Raw genomic sequence first — 23,115 nt, forward strand, 5'->3', positions numbered from 1 at the left:
TCCAGCTGCTGCCAGTTAACTGCTGTTTTAATTTTAAAAATGAGATGCACAAGAAAATTATAAATATAATTAATTCCTCATTCAGCCAACGGTTTGTTTACATTCTTTCTGATGCTAAATCTATGATATTTTACAAAATACTGTTAATTTTCGATGCTGAAGTTTTATGACAACTTTTCTTTGCTACCATCATCCCTGTAAAAACTGGAGAGATCAGCCACATTCCATTAAATAGATTCAATGAGGGAACCTTTTCAGTATGCATGATGTACATACATTAACTAAATGTCATAATACTGTTGTAATCCTGAAAATGATATTTTGATTTAATAAAGAAAAATACAAAAATTAATACTTGTCACTCTGTTTATTTCAACACAAGATTTTCTTATTGAATATGTGATTAATTGTGACCTGATTGGACTGACCTGCTGTGCATTTAGCACCGAAGAGACCAGCTTAAGTTTCATTTATGCTGAAATCACATACAGTGTACTTAAATACCTACTGTGAGCTCTGTTAAACTTGACAAGCCTATTCAGTGCCTTGTGTGAAACACCTGTTGCCACCCTGTTGGTTTTAAAGCATTGCGGTTAGTGTAAAAGGAGGCAAAAGAGATGAAAAAAATACATGTTTAAATATTTCTGGAGTGGCAGTTTGGGGTTTTTATTTCATTTTATTTCATTTTGATGTTAAATTTAAACAGAGAATTGGATTTAATCAAGACAAGTACATACAGTCCTAAACCCTTTTTGTGCATAATTTGAAGAAAATTAGCTGTTTATATCATTATATCTTTTATACTTGGATGTCTACAGATAATTATGTTTTTGTGGCAGAGTGGCATCTAACCATAACCATAACCCTAACCCTTGGTTTTGTGTGTATTCTATTCACAAAATGTTATAAAAACATCTCCCACTTTAAATTCAAAAGGAGAATTGTATTTTGCCTTGTTTAAAAGATTTAAAATCAAGTATATTCAGTACTAAACACTTTGTACACATAATTTGGATAAAGAAGACCCTTTTATCAGTATATCTTTAATGTTTAGACTGTGATGTTGTGTTTGGATGTCTTCGGATTATTATGTTTTGTAACACCATTGGTTTTTACGATGTGTAAAAGATGTGTCAGAAGTGGGATTCGAACCCACGCCTCCATTCGGAGACCAGAAGTCCCGTTTCTGCGGAAGGAGCTTATCCTTGAGTCTGGCGCCTTAGACCACTCGGCCATCCTGACACGGTGGTGTAAACGGCTGCCAGTTGGAGTTTTGTTTAAAATACCCTGACCATAAATTAATATATTGGTATATAAGTTGTTGTACTTATAACAGAAATATGTAAAAAGTACCTTGTGCGTATGTTTCACCTTTTATCACTGACTGAATGTGTATATTTCACTACCAATTTCGCACTTTCAACGTTTGGTGTACACCAGCGCATGCGCAGTCCCCACTTCCTGTGTGTCTACGTGCGGCGGCCATATTTTCCGTTCTTCAAGGGTATCTGAAGAAGGCACCAGGCAAGGCAACATGTACCGGTTTGCTAAAGCTGCAGTCAACATCACCAGTAAGAACATTGACTTTTCGTACATATTTATCGTGTCTTAATGTATTTAGGTTAGAAGACAGTTTAATATTAAATCGTCTACAAGTTTGACCGGCCTGCCTTTGCTCTGTGACCGCGGCCAGCGTGCTAACATCAACAGCCCACAGCTAGCCTGCTAACATTAGCAACTCCCGCTAGAGTCGTAATGTGCCTTAAAATACTGTCAAATGTATCGAATTGTATTCCGTGAAATAAACTACGTTGTTTTAGAGTTTGGGTGAAACTACTCTCGAAGTAGCCTTTGTAAACCTGATTAGTTCTTCATCTCGATGTAACTGAACGACGCACAGACCTGATTAACCTCAAATACTGATTTGCTAACTCATATGTAACGTTGATTTCCTTTACACGTAGTTACGGAATTATCCTTATGTAATTTAAATAATACTCTTTGTTAAACTATACAGATGATGCCCCTGAAATTTAACTGACGGAGTAAAGAAGGGCAAGTAAGGACAATCATCAGCTGACTATCTATTTCAGAAACCATTTTGAACGGAAGAGGAAATTGTAATTTTCTTGTAGTTTTAGTGTCGTTTTTCAGGTGGCACTTTGGTATGATATGACCAATACTAAAGAAATGGCATTTCTCTGTCATGATTGCAAATGTTACCTTTTTGGTGAAAGCAATGACTTGCACAGATATCCACTTACATCCGACCTAGGGCTGCACGATATGACGAAGAAAATGTATTACAGTTGTTTTGACAGATATATTTTAATTGCGATATGATTCACGACTAGGGGAATTATCATTTTTCTCTGACAGTTTTCACTGAAAAACCTGTGACATCTGTTGGGGGTTTTTATAATGCTGTTTGCAGCTTCTGCAATTTGGACATTGCACTTTGCTATACTGTAATTTTGATAATATTTTGATTAATTGTGCAGCCCTAATCTGAACAATTTTAAGCACCAGATAAATTCAAGCCAGTTAAAGATAGCTCATTGTAAGAGGGGTCACGCAAGGTCACCATGTGTCCACATTATGAATTATTGTGTTACCCATCTGTGTAACGGAGCTCATGGATCATAATGACACTTTGATCAAAATATCCAGCTATAAGACCTTATTAGATTCTGTCACTGCTCTTGTAACTGCACCCTTAGTTGAGTTAGTTAGTCTATTTTATGGCTGCAACTAAAGATTATTTTTATGACTGATTAATCTGCCAAATATTTTCATAATTAATCGTTTGGTCTATGGAATATGGAAAATACTCCTCACAATTTCCCAGAGTCCAAAGTAACGTCCTCAAATTGCTTTTTTTGTCCAATAAGCATTCCATAAAGACAGTGTTGTTGTTTTTGTTGTCCAGGTCAGGCCGCGAGGCAGGTGAGGCATGGATCCACTGCCCCTGCGGACTTCCACAGCAAGTATGGCACTGGTGTGATGGTTGGTGGAGGAGTGTTCTGCGTAGCTGTGTGGTCATACGTAAGTAATGCTGTCCTGTTTAGACCATGTCACACTCATTTATAAATATGTGAAAGCTTACAATTGTAGATCAAAAATGCCACATTTTCAAGTCAAGGGAGGTGAATGCTACATATCACTCCAGGGTTTTAGGGGTGGGAAAGAAAGATGTTGGAGTTTACGGTCACAATACAGAAAACTTTATATTTATGTAAAAGTGGACAGAAAATTGCAAACAAATATTGAAGCTTCTTATTGGGCACAGGTCAGCAAAAGTCTGTCCTGATCTTATCAGGTGTCAAACTTAAGACTAATCAAACTCGGCACCTCATTTTAAGTGGCTCTCGGGACCTTGCAAAGAATTTTGTTAGAAGTAATTTGTGCAGTACAATTCTATGCTGCCTTACAAAAGTACAGCGTCCATAAACATGTCCCAGTATATTACAATTTTGTTATCCACACACTGAAGGCGTCTAGTCACTAGATGTCAGTATACACTAGATTTGTCCATCTCCAAAAGACATTTTTTTTTTTTAAGCAAATACACATACTGTATTTGAAGTCTTGCCTGTAGGCTACACAAACTGAAAAAAAACCCTTGTTAATTTTGACTTTATTAAGCCTGCTTATATGACTTTATATATGTATATATATTTATATATTTCTTTAAATCAATAGTATAATAGTTGTACACCTGAATGTCTGCTTGCTGTTATTTTCTCCAGACTTCTGCTTTCAGAGCTATTAATTACTGAATTAATTGAATCAAAAACAGGCAATAAAAAGGATGTTTGTTAGGACGATTGTTCATGAACACATTTACTGACCAGTGGAGGGCGAAGTGAGCAGAGTTACTGACAGGTCCAAAAAGTCTAAGAATGTTTTTTTGTTTTACCACAATTAAAGGCCTTAAGGATGCTCAGAGGTGTTTGAATCTTTATTTGTTTGTTCACTGTCTTTTACTGCTAAAAACTTTGATATATAAACTGTTGATTATAAAGTATTGAGTTTAACTTTGACGTGATGATGGATTTTGAGTTGAACTTCTTTGCAATAACAAAGTCTTATAGAGAATAAAATGTGTGGTATTGCTCTTGAAAAAGCAGTGTCTTGTCTTCATGCAGGTGCTGACTCAGACTGGCATCACCTGGAATTTCTCACCTGTCGGGAAGGTCATGCCCAAAGAGTGGAGAGAGGCCGAGGAGTGAAGAGCCGCCATGACGGACCTGCGTCCCACCTAATAATAAACCTTCTGGTTGTACAGATGAATGATGAATATCTGCGTGTTCAGACAATGAATGCCTGTGTTTATTCCAACATGTTACTTTGTCCAAATAAATTAAGTGTGATTCTACTGATCACTGTTTCTTCTTTAAGCTGAGTGACCGCTCTTTAAACAGCAGCTGCCTTTTATCCACCAAAATATTATAAACAAAATGTACTTAAAGGCATAATATGCAACATTTTCCTAAAAAAAAAAAATAGACTGGGAAACATAAACCATTTCAATCATCGCTAATAACCCACTGGAAGAGGGTGGTGGTGGTGGTACATTCAAGGACCCTGCCCTCTACCTGTATTGCTCATTATTTTGCGTGTTTCGTGTTTGTGATGCTTTACCAACCATCTGTATTTAAACTCCTGGCAATAAGCCTCAATAATCATCTGTCTTTTCTGGTGCATTTACAAACAAGTCTGAAAAATCATACTGATTCTACCTTTAAAGTAATTAAAGTAAAAGTACTTATTCTGCAGAAAAATGACCCCTGTAACTGATGTTATATTCACTGAGGTGCAAAAAACATTCTTCTGCTGTAGCTGGTCGAGGTAGAGCCACTTATACTTACTGTATATAAAGTTGAAGTAGTTTGGTGGTTCCCAACCTTTGGGTCGACTTCCTGTTAAGGGTCACCAGATGAATCTCAGGAAGTCCCACTGAGATTGAAAATCTTGTTTACACGAGAGACGTGGCCAAGATAGTTGATCGCAACAATTACAACATGTTATACAAAAATCCACAATAAAACAAAAACATCTATTCAAACTTAGTACCTGAAATAGAAAACCACACATCAAAACTCAGACCTGAGGTAGTGACGTAACAAGCTTACAGTGCATCATCGATTATAATCCAGTAATTCAATCATCATTGTTCTGAAATACTTAATGCATATTTTGATTCTGACACTTCTGTGCATGTAGAATAAAAATATTACTTGTGGTATTGCCACTTAAGAACAAAGTATTAATTTTAATAATATGTAATATGCACAACATGAGCCTCAAAAAGTACTAAAAATAAAAGTAGACTACTAATTTGCATTACAGCCTATTTCAAGTACATCACATATTAATGTGTTCATCACTTTTAATATCACAGCTGGTAAATGTGGGTCTAATTTAAATTTATTTATCTAGATTTTACACTACTTCGATCTCAAAGTTGAATTTACTTGAGTACTTGAGTAAACGGAGGTTTTCCATAATGAAGTTGAGGCTGAAAAAATCACCAGAGAACAAGATGTTTACGTCAGAGGACCGTGTCCAATCGAACGCAAGGCCTTGCTACAGCGGTAGCCAATCAGCAGCAGGGGGTGTGCTGCGTCCCGCCCTGCCGCTGTTCCTCCGCGCTGCGCTAAGGTCACTGCTGTCATTCGGTAGCTAACCAGCCGAAGGAAGCGGAGGAGACCCGGCAAGGAAGGTGCAGGAACGAACCAGCAAAAACCAGCAAACATGTCTCTGTCTAACAAACTCACCCTGGACAAGGTGGACGTCAAGGGGAAGAGGGTCATCATGAGGTGAGCGGTTATTGCCAAACTAGTTAGCTGACCCGGCTAATGTTAAACGCGATTATTTTGACATTAGCTAGCTAGTTAGCTGACATTTTAAGAGATGTTCTGGTCCGTAAATGTCTCACAAACTGCCCGGCGCTCCCACAGTGTTGATGTGAGGAGGTAAAAGTGATGGTTAACGGTTAGTGTGAGTCACTCAGACCATTGGGCAGAGAGCAGGAAGTGAACTTGCTGGTTGTCACGTTTTCATCCGTGTTCACTCAGCTACGTGCCCGTCAGGAGATGCTGCATGGATGAAACCCACCGCATCCCTCCATCCAGTCAGAGTCAGACCTTAAAAATAAAGTACAGCAGCATCACTGCAATAATCCAACGTTTATAGGTGTGATAAAATGCTATGTACGTGTGATGCTGCATTAATCATGCAAGGAAGCCCTCCGGTCGTTCAGGTATTATTTTTATATAATTTTGACCGTGAAACCTTCAAATTAATGGAATATGCTTGATTTTCTGGGCCCTAAGCGATGACTAACACATGCAGGAAGAGGAAGGCGGAAACCTCAGATGTTGCAACACCATTTTTTTATGTGGTTTTCTTGATTAACTGCTTAAACACGTAATAACTGGTTATTCATCAAAACAGAAATCAATTAATTTGACCAACGAAGTCCACACACAGCAAATCCTTGCATTTAACAAGATGATACCACCAAAGATTTGATATTTTTGCTTGAAAAATGGATAATTGATTAAGCTATTATCACGATAGTTAGCAACTAGTATTCGTTTATTGATTAATTGTTGCAACTCCAGTTCAAATCATCAAATTTTTGGTCATTTTCCTGGATTAACTAGACTTAAGCACTTAAAAATGATTAATTATCATTACTTTAGTGTCACTTCAGACTAGTGGATTGATTTTAAGTTTTAATTGGACTGGGACTAACAATTATTTTCATTATCAATAAACCAATAATAACCTTTATGCATATTGTATTCAAGTAGCCTGAGAGAAAACCTGACTTCAGCTCCTCCTCTTGGCTTGATTTAAAATTTTAAAAAATCTGTCATGTGATGTGAGACTTTTGGCAATTGCAGGTCAAGGTAGTTGATTGCTGAGTCTCGTACCCAAAAGGTAGCCTAAGTATTTGACAAGCTAGGAGTGACACTCACCAATCAATATCTTTCTCCAGAATTGCTTACTGCACCTTTAATCTGTCAATTATTTCCATGATTAATCGTTAAGTGATGTCTTCAAATTGCCTCTTTTGTCCAACTAACAGACCAAAGTGGAGCATAAAGGCAGCAAATCCTCATGTTTAATTGGTTATCAATCAAACGAGGAACTGACTAGTTTAGTGCTAACAGACTGACTGATTCAGCACTAGTTCACTGAAGGCAACAAGCTGATTTAGTGTCTTGCTCGAAGACAGTGTAGTCCATATAGGTTTAATCCTTTCCTATCTAGTCCAAGTACAATCTCTTTAGCTGTAACGATGTCCTGCTGCCTGGTTGAACAGAACCTGAAGTAGTTTTTTAATAGTTTAGTTGCAGGATACTTCTTCTGGCCATTTACGATGAAAGAGCACTTGAAATTGACACCCTCTGTGGAAATGTCAAAGGGTCCTTTTGGTTTGCTCAGCTTGGTGATGCAATGACAGGCAGCATAGGACAAGGTTCACCAGCAGCAGCAGCCCCCAGCTCACACTGCTCAGTGTTAAAAGGTCAAATTCACTCCACGCTGAGTTAGGCTCCGTGTAGAGTCCAACAATTAGACGATAACTTACCTCATATCACACACAGGGCCTGCCATAACTTGCTGTGTGTTTGTGTTACAAACTTCCAGCTCCAGACAGAGTGAGTTCATTGTGTGAGCTGCTGGTCCAGAATTCAAAAGCAGGAAGGCGGGACGTTGCTGTAGAGACCCGGTAGTGCCTGACAGAAATCTGTCCAGGAGCCAAATCCAGCAGAGGCCAGGAAGTAAATTCCTGGAGAGGCATCTCACATGCTCACTGTAATTCTTATATCACTAGCTGCCCAAAGTTTTGTCAAGTAGCAGGAAACTTCATGGAGGAATTTTATCCACTTAAAAAAGGCTCATCTAAAAGAGTAAATGTCCCTTTAAGTGTACGCTATATTTAGAATATTTTCACTGCTTTATTTTGCTGTCAAACAGCCTTTCTTTCTCTGTCAACCAGACTCCTTTGTCAAAATCAGTAATTGTTCCTTGCAGAACACAAGAGTTGCTGGTCCACCCACTGCCTTGTGTTATTGTGTGACTTCTGTGTTTTAAAAGGTTGGTTTGGATTCGTAGAAGTCACACAATAACACAAACTAACCAATTCAGGCAGCAGTAAACTAGCAACTCCCGTGTTCTGTGAGGTAAAATGTTTGATTTTGACAAAGGAGTCTGGTTTCTTTGGATAAAATGATATTTATCTTATATAACAGCAGTTTTCCATTGGAAAAGGCTGTCTGATGGCATTGTAAAGGGGTCAAAATATTCTAAATATAGTGCACACTTAACTGGCAGGTGTCTGAAAGCTTATTTCTGCATTCAGAGCAGCTCTGCCTCTGAGAAATGCCTGAGTCCAGTGTCTGTTTGTTTAAACGATGAAACAAAACCTTCAGTGATGCAGATCCACACTTGAGAGCAACAGATGGAGCGACATCAGAGCGGAAAACTACTGCAGTTGTTAGTTGATTCTCTGGATACGGGAGCTGTTGAGCCGCTGAGTTGCTGACAGTTGGGTTTCAGGCTAAGACAATGGATTGGTGTTATTATGGCAGTGGGTGCAGCGCGTGTGTGTGTCCAGGCCGATCATGCGTCTCAGTGCATCAGGTCCTCAGACGGAGGGGAGGGAGGGAGCAGGTTATGTAACTGCTAACTGGAGTACGAGGGATGCAGCATGTTCTCAGGAGCTGCAGGCGTCCATCTCTGCATATACAACCAGCTCAGTGGGGCAACATAAAGGCTGTAATGCTGCACGTTGGATAAAATGGACGTATCTGAACAAGTCTGTGTTTGTTGTCTTTTTTACTGATGCCCAATAATCACACATCACACCTCAATTCAATTCAGCAACAGGTTGTTCATTGTGTAAGAGATTGAAGGTGTGGATATTATTTAAAGATGACACGTTGTGAAAATTTCATGTCATGATTATAATGACCAAAATGATCAGAATTGGTATCATAATGGTGTTAAAATGTGCTGAAAATGTTCAAAAAGTGCTGAAACACACACTGAAATCAACGATTTGAAAGTTTCATGGATACAAAACAAACCCATGTTTCTCCTGCCTCTGGAAGATGGTTTCTAGCTTTACTTTAAATTTTAAACCTTCAGGACTTTTATCATGTAATCAGTAATCTTTTCATGTCTAATATTGTTCCAAAATGGACTCGTACACTGGATGCACTCGCTCAGAAATCAACAGAATCTCAGGGTAAAATGCTTGTGAACATTCAAAAAACATTTTCCTTGTTTTGCTTAAAGGGATTTAGTTCAAATTAAGATCATCTAAGCTGAAATATGTTTAAGAAGGGAATGAAAACAAGGGTGCTTGAGAGCATAATTAAGCCTGTTTCATTATCAAAAAGTGTAAGACAGTGAAGGGGCGGCTGTTGTCCCAAAATGGAGGCATTGATGTGCATGTGGTCCTTATTATAAATGGACATATTTGCCGGTCTGTGACATACAGTCCAGATACAGGAAGTATACACAGCGTTTAAGTTACATTTTTTGTCAAAATATCCTCACCCTCTGTTGATATAACATTAGACTATATGTTCAATTCACAGCTGAGGAACATCAGACATGTAGTTTGTAGAAGGAAGAAAGATGGAAAGTCTCTTTAGACCTGATCTATTTCTTTCTGGTGATGATTTTTTTTTTTTTTTTAAATCTCTTTCAGGGTCGACTTCAACGTTCCAATGAAGGACAAGCAGATCACAAACAACCAGAGGTAAATCAAGATTTCTTTAAGCGTAATGTTCTTTAATGAATTAGGTAAAAGGTGTATGGATTGATTTGGTGAATTTTTGTGTGTGTTGATTGTCAGGGTCAAGGCGGCCGTTCCCAGCATCAAACACTGCCTGGACAACGGGGCCAAATCCGTCGTGCTGATGAGCCATCTGGGCCGTCCCGACGGAAACTTCGTGCCTGAGAAATTCTCCCTGGAGCCCGTCGCCGCCGAGCTCAAGACCCTGCTGGGGAAGTGAGTTGATGGACAGAATAACTGGCTTCACTTCTTCAAGTATAGAAATCGAGTGATAAACTCATAACTGGAATATTTATATTTTTATATCGAGGAAATTAAAGTTGGAATCCTTCATGTTTGTGGAAGATACATTGCATTTCCTGTGGCCTCAATAAAAGCCACCCCACAGGTTGAACGCTTTAATGCGAATCAGCAGTAACAGGAAATGTTTGGTTTGCATTGTTCAACCCTTATTTAAAATCTGAATGATGTCGAGAGTACAGCACAGAGAGAACAGGAAAATGCAGCAAGAGCAAGTCATGTACACGCTGCACTGATGATCAGTAACATTGAAAACTACCATTTAGAGAGGGAGTTACAGAGTATTAATATTTCAGAAAAATAAACTAGATGTTATTGTTTCTTTTCTGAGACCACACATGTTGAGGTGTGAGTTACCTTTTATCTTTACAGTTCAGTACAACATAAATTATTGCTCTCCTGCTTATTGTGCACACACCCTCCTCACTGGTCCACTCTGTGACTCTGCAGGGACGTCACCTTCCTGAAGGACTGTGTGGGTGCGGAGGTGGAAGCTGCCTGCGCTAACCCCGCTACCGGATCCGTCATCCTGCTGGAGAACCTCCGCTTCCACGTCGCTGAGGAGGGAAAAGGCAAAGACGCCTCTGGAAACAAGGCGAGTCTCCCAACAGTCTGACTGCTCTGGTTGAGCACGGATGTTGATGATTGGCAGGATTTGGTGCATCTTATGTTTATGTTATTACAACTTATTCAGCCTGTTGGACCGATTTTATTAATGTAAGCAGCCTGGACTCTGACTCATCCATTGGAGTGAAGAGAATTGTTTCACATGATGTCATTGTGGTGCTCGGTGACGCCAGTCTGGGCATTTCTCTGCCGAATTGGGCAATATTTTATTGGATGAGGCGGGTAAATATGGTTAGATAGCCTAACCCTAACTCCTGTGCACCATTTGGATGTTCAGTTATTCACTCTAACTGGCTCCTGCTCTCCTCCAGTTAACAGAGAGATCCAAAAAGACACTGTCACTGTGTCCACTCTGCTACAACTTTAAAGAGGAGAAGAAGAGACTGGCAGGGATTGGTGAGACTTGATGGAGGCTATTCTTTAATACAGCAACATATAACCGAGGTTTCAGGTGTTCAGCCCTGAAAAAAACAACCTATAGTCCTCTAATTAAAACAGAAGACTGGAGATGATCCTCTGTCTTCTCTCAAGTTTCCATCCTGCAGACTTTGCTGGGTCACCTGGTGGAAAACGCACAGTCACTCCAGCTGCAGTGTCCCTCTGAAACAGCTGCGTCATCAGGAGATGATGTCATGGTCAGGAGTGGTGCAGAGACTCAGGCTGTGTCTGAAATCCCCTCCCATTTTCAGCCTCCTGTAGTGAACTGTGTTAAAGCTAAATTATTTTATTTGTAAAATGTTAGAGGGCAATGGATTCAAAGAGCTAGATCAGTAACTTTACCTTGAGAGCCGCTGGTACACAATGAAAAAACAAGGATGAGCTAAAAGTGAAGCCGACCATCAACTCTTGGACGGCTCTCACAAACAAAAGCTACATCACAACAGTCCAGCGTGCAAAATTAACTTAAACTGACATCCAGATGAGATGCAGATGGTCTCATATAGCTACAGACTCCGGCTCAGGACCGTCCTCAGACAAATATGAATGTTGGTCTCAGGGGGCCTGCAGCTGATCTGCAGCTTTGACCTGCTGACATTTACTCTGAAGGTCAGCGGGTTGTCTCGACTGGACGTGTTGCTTTTCTTGTCCTGAGAGGCCTGGTTGGTATGCGGTGTGGTGGGTTGGTTTCTACTGTACTGCTGTACTGTATCAGACTGTATTTTTAGTTCATCATCTAAATGTTTCAAGCATTGAGTTGGAGCAGAAGAATCACAAAGTTTGTCCAAAGTCCACATGGTAATAGGAGACATTATAATGCAGCAGATCTGCACAGTATCCACTCAAACACGGCAGTTTTTAACTTTCTAATCTGACATGTGGACTGAAGGGTGAACTGTAGGAAGCACTAACGAAGCGTGCAGCACTCGTCTGACATTTGAACGACACTGAAGAGCTCTCTTGACCTTTTTCGTGCCTCTAGTCACACGGTCACGACCTTCATCTGTTAAAGTGCAGCAGGAACCTGATCCACAATGACTGATAATACGGACACACATACTGCAACAGATGCACGTTAAGGAAATTAGTTGGTGGAGGTGGGAATCCAGAGACGTTTGCCTCTGATTTGCTCTGATTAATTCCTGAGTTTGACGGATTCTGATGCATGTTGTCTAGTGATCAAATACAGGATGACCCCTTTAAATGATTAGAAATAATTTGATTTTGCATTTGATCTGTACCTCTGCAGGAGGGTCAGACAGGATCACAGTGAACAGAGAGGGTGTGTCATTCTTTATAGTTTTGTTGTAAATGCTTAATTCATTCTGTTACGTATTTGTCTCACACACTGTTCTAAAAATTATTAATTTCACCCTAAAATGATCTTACCATCAGACCTGATGCTATGGATGGACCCTGTTTGGTATTTTTTTTAAGGCTATTATAAATTGGTTTGGTTAGAAAAACAGATTGGAAGCATCCTTTGAGTCTTTCATCAGGATAATAATCCAACAGGTGCAGCTCACAACAATGAAATTAATGCATCAATTAAAGCCTGAATTTCATGCAACAATGCCACTGGAATAAAATGGAACCATATTAATAAATCTGAACACTTTGAAGCCGTTAAAAAGAATAAAAAAGACAGACTGCCTCTTAGAAATCAGTTTCCAATCAGTAGTTGTCAAATAGTAACCGATTCCCTGTGAGGGACAAACAGAGACATCGGGAAAGAAACTCTGATTACAGATTATTGATTTACATGATCCCAAATGTCTCCAATGGAGCTGCAACAATTAATTGATTAAATGTCAACATTTTCTTGTTTCTTTAGTCCTTTATGACAGTAAATTGAATATCTTTGAATTGTGGACAAAACAAGACATTTGAGGATGTCATCCTGGGTTTTGGGACACAATAATGAAGATTTTTCTGACATTTTATAGACCAACAAATTTGGTCGCGTGTTGTTTTAACTTCCAGGGAGCCACAGGAAACACCAGATGATACATCAGAGAGTTGTTTTGACATGAGAGAGACCCAAAGCTGCAGGAAGTACGTGCTGTGAATTTAACTCCTTCCTGTCTTTTCTGTCCCTCAGACTAAAGCCACCCAGGAGCAGATTGACTCCTTCAGGGCGTCTCTGTCCAAACTGGGAGACGTTTACATCAACGACGCCTTCGGCACAGCCCACAGAGCCCACAGGTGAGCAGACCGTCTGGATACAGTCGTGATTAAAGGAGGACATATCTGTCATGACATGATAATGATATCTGACCTCCTCCTCTTCCTGTCTCACAGCTCCATGGTCGGAGTGAATCTTCCTCAGAAGGCGGCTGGTTTCCTGATGAAGAAGGAGCTCGACTACTTTGCCATGGCTCTGGAGAAACCTCAGAGGCCGTTCCTGGCCATCCTCGGAGGGTGAGAGCAGTTCATTTCAGCAATTCATCAAGTTTGAACTTCAGACTGTAAACAGACCTCCATCGAAACAATGCAGGGAACTTCACTGGTGGGGACGTGTCGCTTCGTGTACAAAAATACAGTCCAGGAAATCCAGTTTGAGAAACAGAATTTGAAAACGTATCAGGCGAAAAAACCAATGCACACAGGTTTAACACTTTTACACATGATTTCACAACGCTGGAAAGTTTTCACACCAATGATGTTGAGGTAAATGGTAGAAATATCTGCGGTGGCAAGAGCACACAGATTGTAGAAGTACAAATATTTGTGTAGAAAAAGTAGAATTACTGATTCAACCTCTTTAGTCAAATAAAAGTAAAAGGTCGCCGTCTGAAGGACATTTCTACCAGCCGCCTTTTCTCTGCGTTTGAGTCGGTTTCGTCTTGTTAAGCCAGTTGTGCTTGGTGTGTTCTGATGGATACACCAAGGAAGAGTATTTTCTGTATCTTACTGCTCCATCCATTTAGGTTGAAATCTGTCACAATGATGCAAAATAAAAATAATCAATAATTCTCCTCAAATGGATCAAAACTAAAGTAACAAACCTGTATTGTAGATGGAAGGAGTAGAAAGATATTTGTGTTAAAATGTGGGGGGTAAAAGTAAAAAGTTGACAGAAGAGTTAAGTACAGATACCTGAAAAATCGACCCAAGAAACAAGCAGAAGGTGAGCAAGTTTTTTTTTTGCTGGACAAAAAAGGCCCCTGCGTTGGAATCCAGCGGACTGACTGCACTTAGATCAACGAGGAGGGTTGGGTGCTGTTCATCTGAACAGATACTGGTACTTTACTCTCTCTGTAGTATTAAAAATGTAATTTCAGTTGTTAAAAATAAGTCTGAACTTCTCAGTTTCAACATTGTCGTATTTAAAACTGTGACGAAATTCCAGCTAATTAATCGTTGATCCCATGCTCATCATCCGTGGTTGGTTCATGGTCGGCTGTCAGGCTCTCACATGTTACACTCTTCAGATTTTAGGTATTTTGTGGTTGACCAGGTGTTTCCTCTGGTTAGACACGTTGCCCTCGCCACAGTCACACTTTAAGTGTTGTCTTTTCGTGGCTTCAAAAAGCTGCATTACAATAAAACTATGTGCTTTTCTGAAATTTTCATAGTAATTTTCCACCTAGCTGATGATTATTTATCAAAAAATCTCATTGGTTTAAAATCCTTTAAAAGCACCAAGAGTTATCCCCACATTATTGTCCCAGTATCGAGGTATTTAGTCAAAAATATTGTGATATTTACTTATTTAATCGCCTCAGCTGCTTCCAGTACACAACCTGTCGTCAGTTCCAACCTACATGATCAATAATTATCGATATCGACTGATATCGCCCAGGCCCTTTCTCTCTGTACTCTGAAGTTACTCTCTCTACCTGAGGAGTTTTGACTGTTTTTAGTTTTAGACAGTTTTCTATAGTCCAGTACTGTATAGATAGATTTTAGTCCAGTCATCCAGGTTGACTGAAGTGCACACAGTAAAAATGGATTTCATAAAACTGGTGTCAAAAAAGGGGATTGTTCAGGAACCAGTATCTGTACTGGTATCAAAAATATTTGAACAATACCCAGTCCTAGCATCAGGGCCAAAGTCTGTCTCAACCTCTCAGGAATGTTTTAACATTAATTTTTAACTTTTTCATCGTCTACCTGGTTGGATTTGGACTAAAATCTGTTTTACAGCCAAAAACAGGAGGAGTCTTTTCCCTATAGACCAAACACTAAAACAAAACCTTTTGGTTTTTTTTGTTTTTTAGGTACCTTTTCGCTTTAAAAAATAAATCTACTCGTCTGCATTGACTTTCTTCCTCGCCTGCGGTCACACAGCAGCGTCCTTTTTGAAACGCGCAGGTGAACGTCCAGGAATAGAGACTATAAGCTCATTATGTAATCTGTGGTTTGACAGCACGCTGCTTTCTTCAAGACACCATCGCTGCTCAGCTCGTAGTGTGCAGAGATGACAGGTCACACAGTGTTAGTTAGCATGAAGGCTAAACACCGAGTGTTTTCAGGGTTGATGTAGTTTTAAAGTTAAGTCTCAGCAGAAGTTTTCAGGCATTTTTAACATGTTTTCTAATGTGTGCGTTAGTGCATTAAAACTTCATTTATGTCTCAGTAAAGGGCAGTTTTGTTTCACCTGAAAATAAAAAGATCATGTATCAACAGACATGAAACTACAGCCAGTGTTTAGCATCAAGCTGGACTGCAGGGATCAGTGTATTTCTCTAATCTGACCAATTTCCCAGAAGGAATTCAGACACTTTATTTTACAGCACAGTAATAAGACATAGCAAGCTGTACTTTGTATTAAATTAGACAAAAACTAGAAATATGTTCATTATTATTAGTAGACCCTTTATTAGACATAATTAGAGTGTAATTAGGGACAAATTACAACAGAACAGTATAGTAAACTAAAGCTTACAAAATATGAAACTAAAATATTACACTTTAGTTTACACTACAGTTCTGTTGTAACGTGTCTAATTACCTCTATTAAAGTCTAATAAAAAGTCAAATAATTATCATATTATTTGTAGTTTTTGTCTAATCTGATAATGTTCTGTAAAATAAAGTGCATCCAGATGTTCTACAGCAAACTAAAGCAGACTGAAGAAAACTGATTTCATTTTAATATAATAAAAGCAGCCATGTTTCCTGTGGTTTAATGTCTCTGTGGAGCTGCAGGTGGTTTTTATTTTTGCCGGTTCATCTTTTCTTCTTGCGTTGGTCCAAGTCGTGGCTCCACGGTCGGGTGAACCCACAGAAAACAACACCGAGCTGAAGCCGCTCAGCTGAACCGAGCTGCCGGCGGCCACATGTGGGATTTGGCCTCGTGTCAGAGTCCACTTTAGCCCGAGCGCATTGTGCAACTGTCGCTCCCGCTCAGCGTCGAGCGGCGCAGCCAATCACCTTCCTGCAGCTCACAGACAGAGGACGGCGACCATTAGAGTGTAATGATCAGCCGGCAGGTTCAGCAGGCAGCAGGGAAACTTTAAATCTGTGTGTGAGGATTTCAGTTCTGCCTCAACTGTCAGATATTTTCATTAAAGAGTCGTTGAGCTCCTGTGGGTGACAGCTACATTTGAACCTTTGTTTTATTTGTTTGTTTGTGTCCAAACGATGAATTAGTGGGTGTTCAGGTGGAAGGGGCGGGGCTAGTGCAGGTGTGTTGCTTCAGGAGCCAATAAGACGTTGTTGAGATTAAAGCTTATCAGAGGCCACAATAGTTTATTACAATATGAGACAGAACGTTACTGCTCTTTATCACAGCGGCACCTGTTTTATCTTTCAGTAAACAGTACAGGGCTTCAGTGATTAATCAATAAATTAATAGATCAGTCAATGAATGAAGATCTGAGGCTGCAGGATCAGTGACGTCTTTTAAATCAAAACTTCAACACTTTTCTCTTAAAGTTAGCACAGTGTTTTATTTCCAACGTGCCTCGTCTGTGTTATAGTTTTTTAAATCTTATGTTCTTGTTGATTCTTTTATTTTTATTTTGTTGTTAATTGTCATCAGGTTTGTTTGTAGGAGAGGATCGTAGGTCGACAGCACAGAACAAATAGACTCCAGCTCATTGTCTTCTTCACTTGCAGTCAGAGATATTTCGTTACAGTTTTTGACTCAGTTCTGAAAAGTTTTAATCCTGGTTCAACCGTTGAAAACGTCTAATGTCTGAAAAGAGCTGCACAAAAAAGTTTATTACTCTTACAGCAACTGTTTTGATTTTCATTATTTTTTAGGTCAAAATGTCAAAAAGTCACAAATTAAAGTTTCTCAGTTGTGTTTTTTTTTAAACCGCTTTTCTTTGTCATGTATGAAAAGTAAAGTTAAATATCATTGAAAGAAAAAACTGAACCAGGAGGAGGAGCAGAAGTTTTTAGTTTGAATTACAATCTTCTGAAAGACCCCCAGCTTTAATTAATGGAGAAAATAGATTGACAGATTAATTGATAATGAACATTATTGATGTTTGCTGCAGCAGACGTTTAGAATGTAAACTGTTCGAGGAGCAGCATTCAGAGCATCACAGGAGAGTTTTAATAAATCTTAAATGATTAAAGCCCAGATCTGATCTGATCTGTGTGAACACGTCAGTCTAACTTATGTTTTATTTTTTATTTTTTCTCATAATGTCCTTTCTCTGTCTGTATGTGTGTGTTTTTTTGATCTGTACTGACATGTTCCACCTCTCTGTCTGCGTTTCAGAGCGAAGGTGAAAGATAAGATCCAGCTGATCAACAACATGTTGGATAAAGTCAACGAGATGATCATCGGCGGCGGCATGGCCTTCACCTTCCTCAAAGTCCTCAACAACATGGAGGTGAGGAAGACGACGCAGAGAACATGAGTGTCACAAACGCCACATTTAAAGACAGAATTATAACTTTATTATCTTCATACCTGAAGCAGCTTTAGTCAAGATTATTTTACCATCAACGGATCACATGACTACGTATTTGTGAAAGGTTTATGTTTTGGTTTTACAGGCTGCAGCAAAAAGCAAAAAGACGCAGTTTGATACGACCTGGTGAACATTGTGGAGCATTTAGCAGCTAAAGAGTCAAATATTCCCCCCAGAGGTGCAGGTTAAAAAAAGAACAAATCTAAAAGAGCGTGACCACTGAATAGCCGGTGTAAAATCTATTAAACCTGACTTACTTTTCTGTGACGAGTATCTGGAATGAATCCCATCTGACTGAAAAACTTAAGTGTGAAATTTCATGTGTTTCACAAGTACAGTGTCGTCATCGCTCGGCCAGCGCAAACGTTGAGCGTTGGTGGTGTTCAAACACGCTTGTGAAACGTCTTTGTTTTGTTAGTTTCACAGAGGAGACTGAGAATCACGTCCATGACCGAAGTCTGACCTCTGACAGAAAGACTGGAAAAGATAAGCTTTTGTTTAAAGGGTCACTTCACTCAAACTCCTATATTTTCTCACTTCTCAGGTGGTATCTAGCAGAGCCAAATGTTTTATTTCCCCAGATTCTGAGACTTCTGTATCCACCACCATGATACAATACTCAATGCATTATAAAATTTAAATTAAGCGATTTAATCACTTCAACAAAGGCACTCAAGAAGACATGCGAGGCAGAGACACTGTGAGGTGAAAAGGGACAGGTGCATGCTGGTGTTTGAAGTTAGTTATTACAGTTTGGCTCTGTGTCAGCAACACAGTCAGCAGGTGAAACAGCAGCTCCTGGAGGTAATTAAGAAAAAACACTGGTTTATCATCAGGAGTCATCATACTCCTTCTTTATAGTCAGAACTGTCAAATCTGAACAAACAAACATGGTGAACATATTTTTAGATGGACTCCTCCTGAGGACAGTGATGTTGATACGTGTCCTGCATCCCCGACACGTTAAAGTCAGAGGGGACGAGTAAAACTACAACTGATGCTGTAGAAAGTAGTCCCAGTGGAAGTAGAGAGTCTGGAGACGTCCTGGAAGTCGTTTCTGTAAAAAAAAAAAAAAAAAACTCCACCTCTGTTGTATCGGGGTGGAATCAGAGACCGACTTCTACAACATGAACAAATAAAACAAAACCATCTGCATGGCGAGATACCGCCACAGTGTGGAAATATGTCTCAACTCCTTTATCTCTGCTGCAGCACCAAAAAATAAAAGTTTCACAAGTCTGTTTAAACACCTCCAACATTCAATACCTCATATTTCCTCACGCCAACACGTCCTTTATCAAACTTTGTATTTCTCCCTGTGGTAGAACAGACGTCCTTCTGTCAATAAAAGAAGCCTGAAAAGTTTGTTTTTTTTAACATAGTAATTGGTCAAAGTTGGACAAAGTTTTGCCAACCAAACCTCAACGCTCAGAGGAAGAATACCAGCTCTCTTTTTGCTCACCAGATGTTTTCATGTGTTGTCTGATCTCTCTTCTGTTGTTTGTCTCTGTGCAGCACATGACAAACTAGTTGCAAAGATCTGCTGTGTGATGATTTTTCTCTTTCTCCTCTCTTCCCCGTCAGATCGGTAACTCCCTGTACGACGAGGAGGGCGCCGGCATCGTCAAGGACCTGATGGCCAAAGCAGAGAAGAACGGCGTCAAGATCACGCTGCCCGTCGACTTCATCACCGCCGACAAGTTCGATGAGAAGGCCGCCACCGGCACTGCGACCGTCGCTGCTGGCATCCCCGCCGGCTGGATGGTGAGAAGAACAAGATTTCTCTCACTCATGGACAGAGAGACATTCGCTTTTTTTTGTTTGTTTGTTTGTTTGTTTGTGTTTCGGTTATAGTTTTCTCCTGAATGTCCCCCTCTCTCTCTGCAGGGTTTGGACTGTGGACCAGAGAGCTCCAAGGCCTACGCTGCTGCGGTGCTCAGGGCCAAGCAGATCGTGTGGAACGGCCCAGTCGGTGTGTTTGAGTGGGACAACTTTGCCAAGGGGACAAAGAGCCTGATGGACAATGTGGTCGCCGTGACCCAGACAGGCTGCGTCACAATTATCGGTAAGAAAGACAACAACAGGGGAGCTTTTGTATTTATTTATTTGTTTGTTTCTAGCAGTTTGTGTGTTCGTCCAGAATACTGTTGCATGTTGGGACACTAACAGTGATAAATAATGATTTTAGTCCTGGTTTATGTTTAATGTGGGCAGGTGTGTTTTGATAATTCAGAGTTCAGTTTGAAGTGACACATATCAGCCACTGGGGGGCAGAACCAGGATATGTGATCCTGATTCTACCAAAACAGATTTGGTAATCCAGTCCTGCCCAGATCACATGTTGTGAGCTGTTCAACCCTTTTAAGATGAAACCTTAAATCCTGGATGACTGTGTTTGTGTTTGTGTTTGTGTTTGTGTTTGTGTTTGTTTGTGTTTGTTTGTGTCCAGGTGGGGGCGACACCGCCACCTGCTGCGCCAAGTGGAACACAGAAGACAAGGTCAGCCATGTGAGCACAGGAGGCGGCGCCAGTCTGGAGCTGCTGGAGGGTGAGTGACAGAAAAAACTGACAGGATGATGAAGAACAAATTAAAACACTGTAAATATATAGTTTGGATTATTTGAGGTGAAGCTGCATGAGCTGCTTATTGATGATCAGTGTGTTATCACTCCAGAGAGGAGAACCAGCAGGGTCAGCAGCTGAATGTATTTTAGCCACCTTAAAAAGTGTAGAACATCAGACGGCCTTTTCCGACGTGGAGCTGCTGTTATATAAGCCAGGTATCGTTCTTTCCAAACCAACCAAACTTCTTTAGGAAAAACAGTAATTTTACCTCACAGTACACAAAAGTTTCTGGTCTACCTCTGCCTCCATCTGTTAGTTTATTCTTGTTATTGTGTGACTTTGGTGATTTAAAAGGTTAGTTTGGATTCACTCAAGTCCCACAGTAACATAAACAGGTTGAGGCAGCAGCAGACTGCTCCCCTGTTCTCTGAGGTAAAATTAGTGTTTTTGCCAGTGGAGTTTGGTTGCCTTGCAGAGAGTAATATTTGAATTATATAACAGCGGTTTCTTGGTGGAAAAGGTTGTCTGATGGCAGAGTCAACAGGTGAAAATATTCTAACTACAGTGTAAAATACGTTTTGTTGCCGACTAGGATTTGGCGATTTGTAAAAATTTTCCATTGTTGGTCCATCTGTCAGCAAGTGGCGATATCTCCCTCCCTCATCCTCCCGTCCGCTCGACTCTCAGCTGTGAGATGTGCACAAGCAGCGAACTCACTGTTACGTATGCTGCATATGAAGTTTCCTTCTATATTTTACTAAACTAAGAGGAGCTCAATTGGCTCATCAACTCCTCATAAAACACATTTCATTCAAACTCGACAGAAAAACGTGTAAAACTCACCAAAACCGTCTTTGTTAGTTTGTCCACTCGTCAAACAATCACCAACTCCAACCTTTTAATTCACCACATGAAAACAGTGAAAGAGTCGAAGTGTGGCGTTCACTCTGCAGACCATTAGGTTAGGAAAAAATAAAATGACAAATATCGCCCTAAAAATCGTCCCAAAAAAATATGTCTGATCGCCCAGCCCTCGCCGTAGGGCTTAAACATGCTGTGAAGTGCCAGGCTGAGACAACGCAAAGGAAAAAAAATTGTCATGAAATGTGTGAGAACTGGGAAAAATGTGAGTCTCCTGGATTAGCAGGTTCGGTCGACGGTCATCTACTGCGGTTAAGCAGCTCAAATAATCCGAACTGTCCCTTTAAATCGTTACACGTTTCTGTTTTGAACCTTGATGATGATGATGATGCTGACTGTGCGTCTCTCTCTGTGTCCTCAGGTAAAGTCCTGCCTGGTGTGGACGCACTGAGCAGCGTCTAAACTTCCCACCAGCCCACTGGAGTGTGTGTGTCTGTGTGTGAAAGTGTGTGTGTGTGAGAGACTCAGCCAGACTCCTGTTTACTCCTTAAAGTTCCTCAGTCTGCAAAAACAACAACTTCACCTGCCATTTAATCTTGAGTTCAGTCTTTACTTTTGAAGTTGAGGAGGATAATTTCCTTTTCGCCTCAGACGTGTCGACGCCGTCTGTAACCAGTAGATCCTTCTGCCTTACTGCTACAAGTCAAACTGCTGGATGAGCAACCATGTAAAGACAGAAAGATCAGATGGTTCATTGAGGTGGAAGTTGTTTTTGCTCAGAGGAAAAGTTTCCTGTCGACCTGCTGAATGGACGACTGAAACACGGCAGGACCTGCTGTGACGTTCGGCTCCGTTCACCCTGAGAAACTTCAACACTGGCTCTCCTGTGTGTGTGTGTGTGTGTGCGTGTGTGTGTGTGAAGGTGTGTACTGCTGCGTCACTTTTGCATATAGCCTCCCTGGAAACGTCACTGCACCGCCCTCAGTGTGTGTGAACACACAGTATATATATATATAGAAACGGTTTATGTGTGTGTGTCTGTGTGTGTGTTATGTTCTCTGTCTGCTCACACTGACGTCGGCTCTTCGTCTGCTCTGGTTCTGAGCGGCTTCAGACTGAGACGACCTCAGCTGATCTGTTCAGGATAATAAAACCGTCTCTGTGTAAAAACTTTTCTCTGACTGTTTCGTCTTTCTCCAGAGTCAGACCCTCAGTGATACAGAGCAGCACTTATTGAGACGAAGGATGTCAAAAGTATTGATACTTAAATCCCCTGTTTATTAAGGCAAGGCATTTTTATTTGTATCACACATTTCAACAATTCAGTGTTTTACACAAGACTTGAGTCATTTTTTCACTTTTTCTGTACCTGAACACACCGCTGTTTTTTTGTCCTTGCTGTGTTCTCAAAAAGACGAATTAAATCAAAGTTAAATTCTGGCATTGATCACCTGTCAACTCGTAGAAACTCACTGGCAAAGTAATTGTCAACTAATCTGATTATCAATCAATCGTTTTAGGTCACTGGTTCCCAACTTGTGGGGTCCCGACTCCCACCAGGGGGCGCCAAAGCTTCAGTGATGTTCATCAGGCTGCCTTGATTTTACAGGAGTGAAAGAAAACTTGGAA

The 23,115-nt window shown here is 40.3% G+C and overlaps 2 protein-coding genes and 1 non-coding gene across 3 annotated transcripts; 2 read left to right on the forward strand and 1 right to left on the reverse strand.

Moving 5' to 3' along the window:
• Window positions 1–1,131: 1,131 nt before the first annotated feature.
• Window positions 1,132–1,242, reverse strand: trnal-caa (transfer RNA leucine (anticodon CAA)). The gene is made up of 2 exons: window positions 1,205–1,242; window positions 1,132–1,177 (listed from the first exon to the last, which is right to left on the reverse strand). It is a non-coding gene; the product is annotated as a tRNA-Leu (tRNA).
• Window positions 1,243–1,412: 170 nt separating this feature from the next.
• Window positions 1,413–4,382, forward strand: cox7b (cytochrome c oxidase subunit 7B). The gene is made up of 3 exons (XM_084730074.1): window positions 1,413–1,571; window positions 2,930–3,045; window positions 4,149–4,382. Exons 1-3 carry the CDS (start codon window positions 1,535–1,537, stop codon window positions 4,230–4,232), a joined length of 237 nt encoding a protein of 78 aa, XP_084586200.1. The 5' UTR covers window positions 1,413–1,534; the 3' UTR covers window positions 4,233–4,382.
• Window positions 4,383–5,662: 1,280 nt separating this feature from the next.
• On the forward strand, window positions 5,663–22,021 carry pgk1 (phosphoglycerate kinase 1). Its single transcript, XM_084730075.1, has 11 exons — window positions 5,663–5,822; window positions 9,734–9,784; window positions 9,881–10,036; window positions 10,571–10,715; window positions 13,287–13,390; window positions 13,487–13,606; window positions 17,865–17,979; window positions 19,645–19,824; window positions 19,948–20,125; window positions 20,510–20,608; window positions 21,908–22,021. The coding sequence occupies exons 1-11, from the start codon at window positions 5,758–5,760 to the stop codon at window positions 21,946–21,948; spliced, it is 1,254 nt and encodes a 417-aa protein (XP_084586201.1). The 5' UTR covers window positions 5,663–5,757; the 3' UTR covers window positions 21,949–22,021.
• Window positions 22,022–23,115: the final 1,094 nt, after the last annotated feature.

Source organism: Lutjanus erythropterus, chromosome 11, assembly GCF_056507025.1.
Source record: "Lutjanus erythropterus isolate fLutEry1 chromosome 11, fLutEry1.hap2, whole genome shotgun sequence".
Lineage (NCBI taxonomy): Eukaryota > Metazoa > Chordata > Actinopteri > Lutjaniformes > Lutjanidae > Lutjanus > Lutjanus erythropterus.

Excerpts from the sequence above, each read along its gene's own strand:
- cox7b (XM_084730074.1), top strand. The coding sequence starts at position 1,535 with ATGTACCGGTTTGCTAAAGCTGCAGTCAACATCACCA. Across the intron at positions 1,572-2,929 it reads AGCTGCAGTCAACATCACCA|GTCAGGCCGCGAGGCAGGTG; the intron begins GTAAGAACATTG and ends TTTGTTGTCCAG. Across the intron at positions 3,046-4,148 it reads GCGTAGCTGTGTGGTCATAC|GTGCTGACTCAGACTGGCAT; the intron begins GTAAGTAATGCT and ends GTCTTCATGCAG.
- pgk1 (XM_084730075.1), top strand. The coding sequence starts at position 5,758 with ATGTCTCTGTCTAACAAACTCACCCTGGACAAGGTGGACGTCAAGGGG. Across the intron at positions 10,716-13,286 it reads AAGACGCCTCTGGAAACAAG|ACTAAAGCCACCCAGGAGCA; the intron begins GCGAGTCTCCCA and ends TCTGTCCCTCAG. Across the intron at positions 13,391-13,486 it reads ACAGCCCACAGAGCCCACAG|CTCCATGGTCGGAGTGAATC; the intron begins GTGAGCAGACCG and ends CCTGTCTCACAG.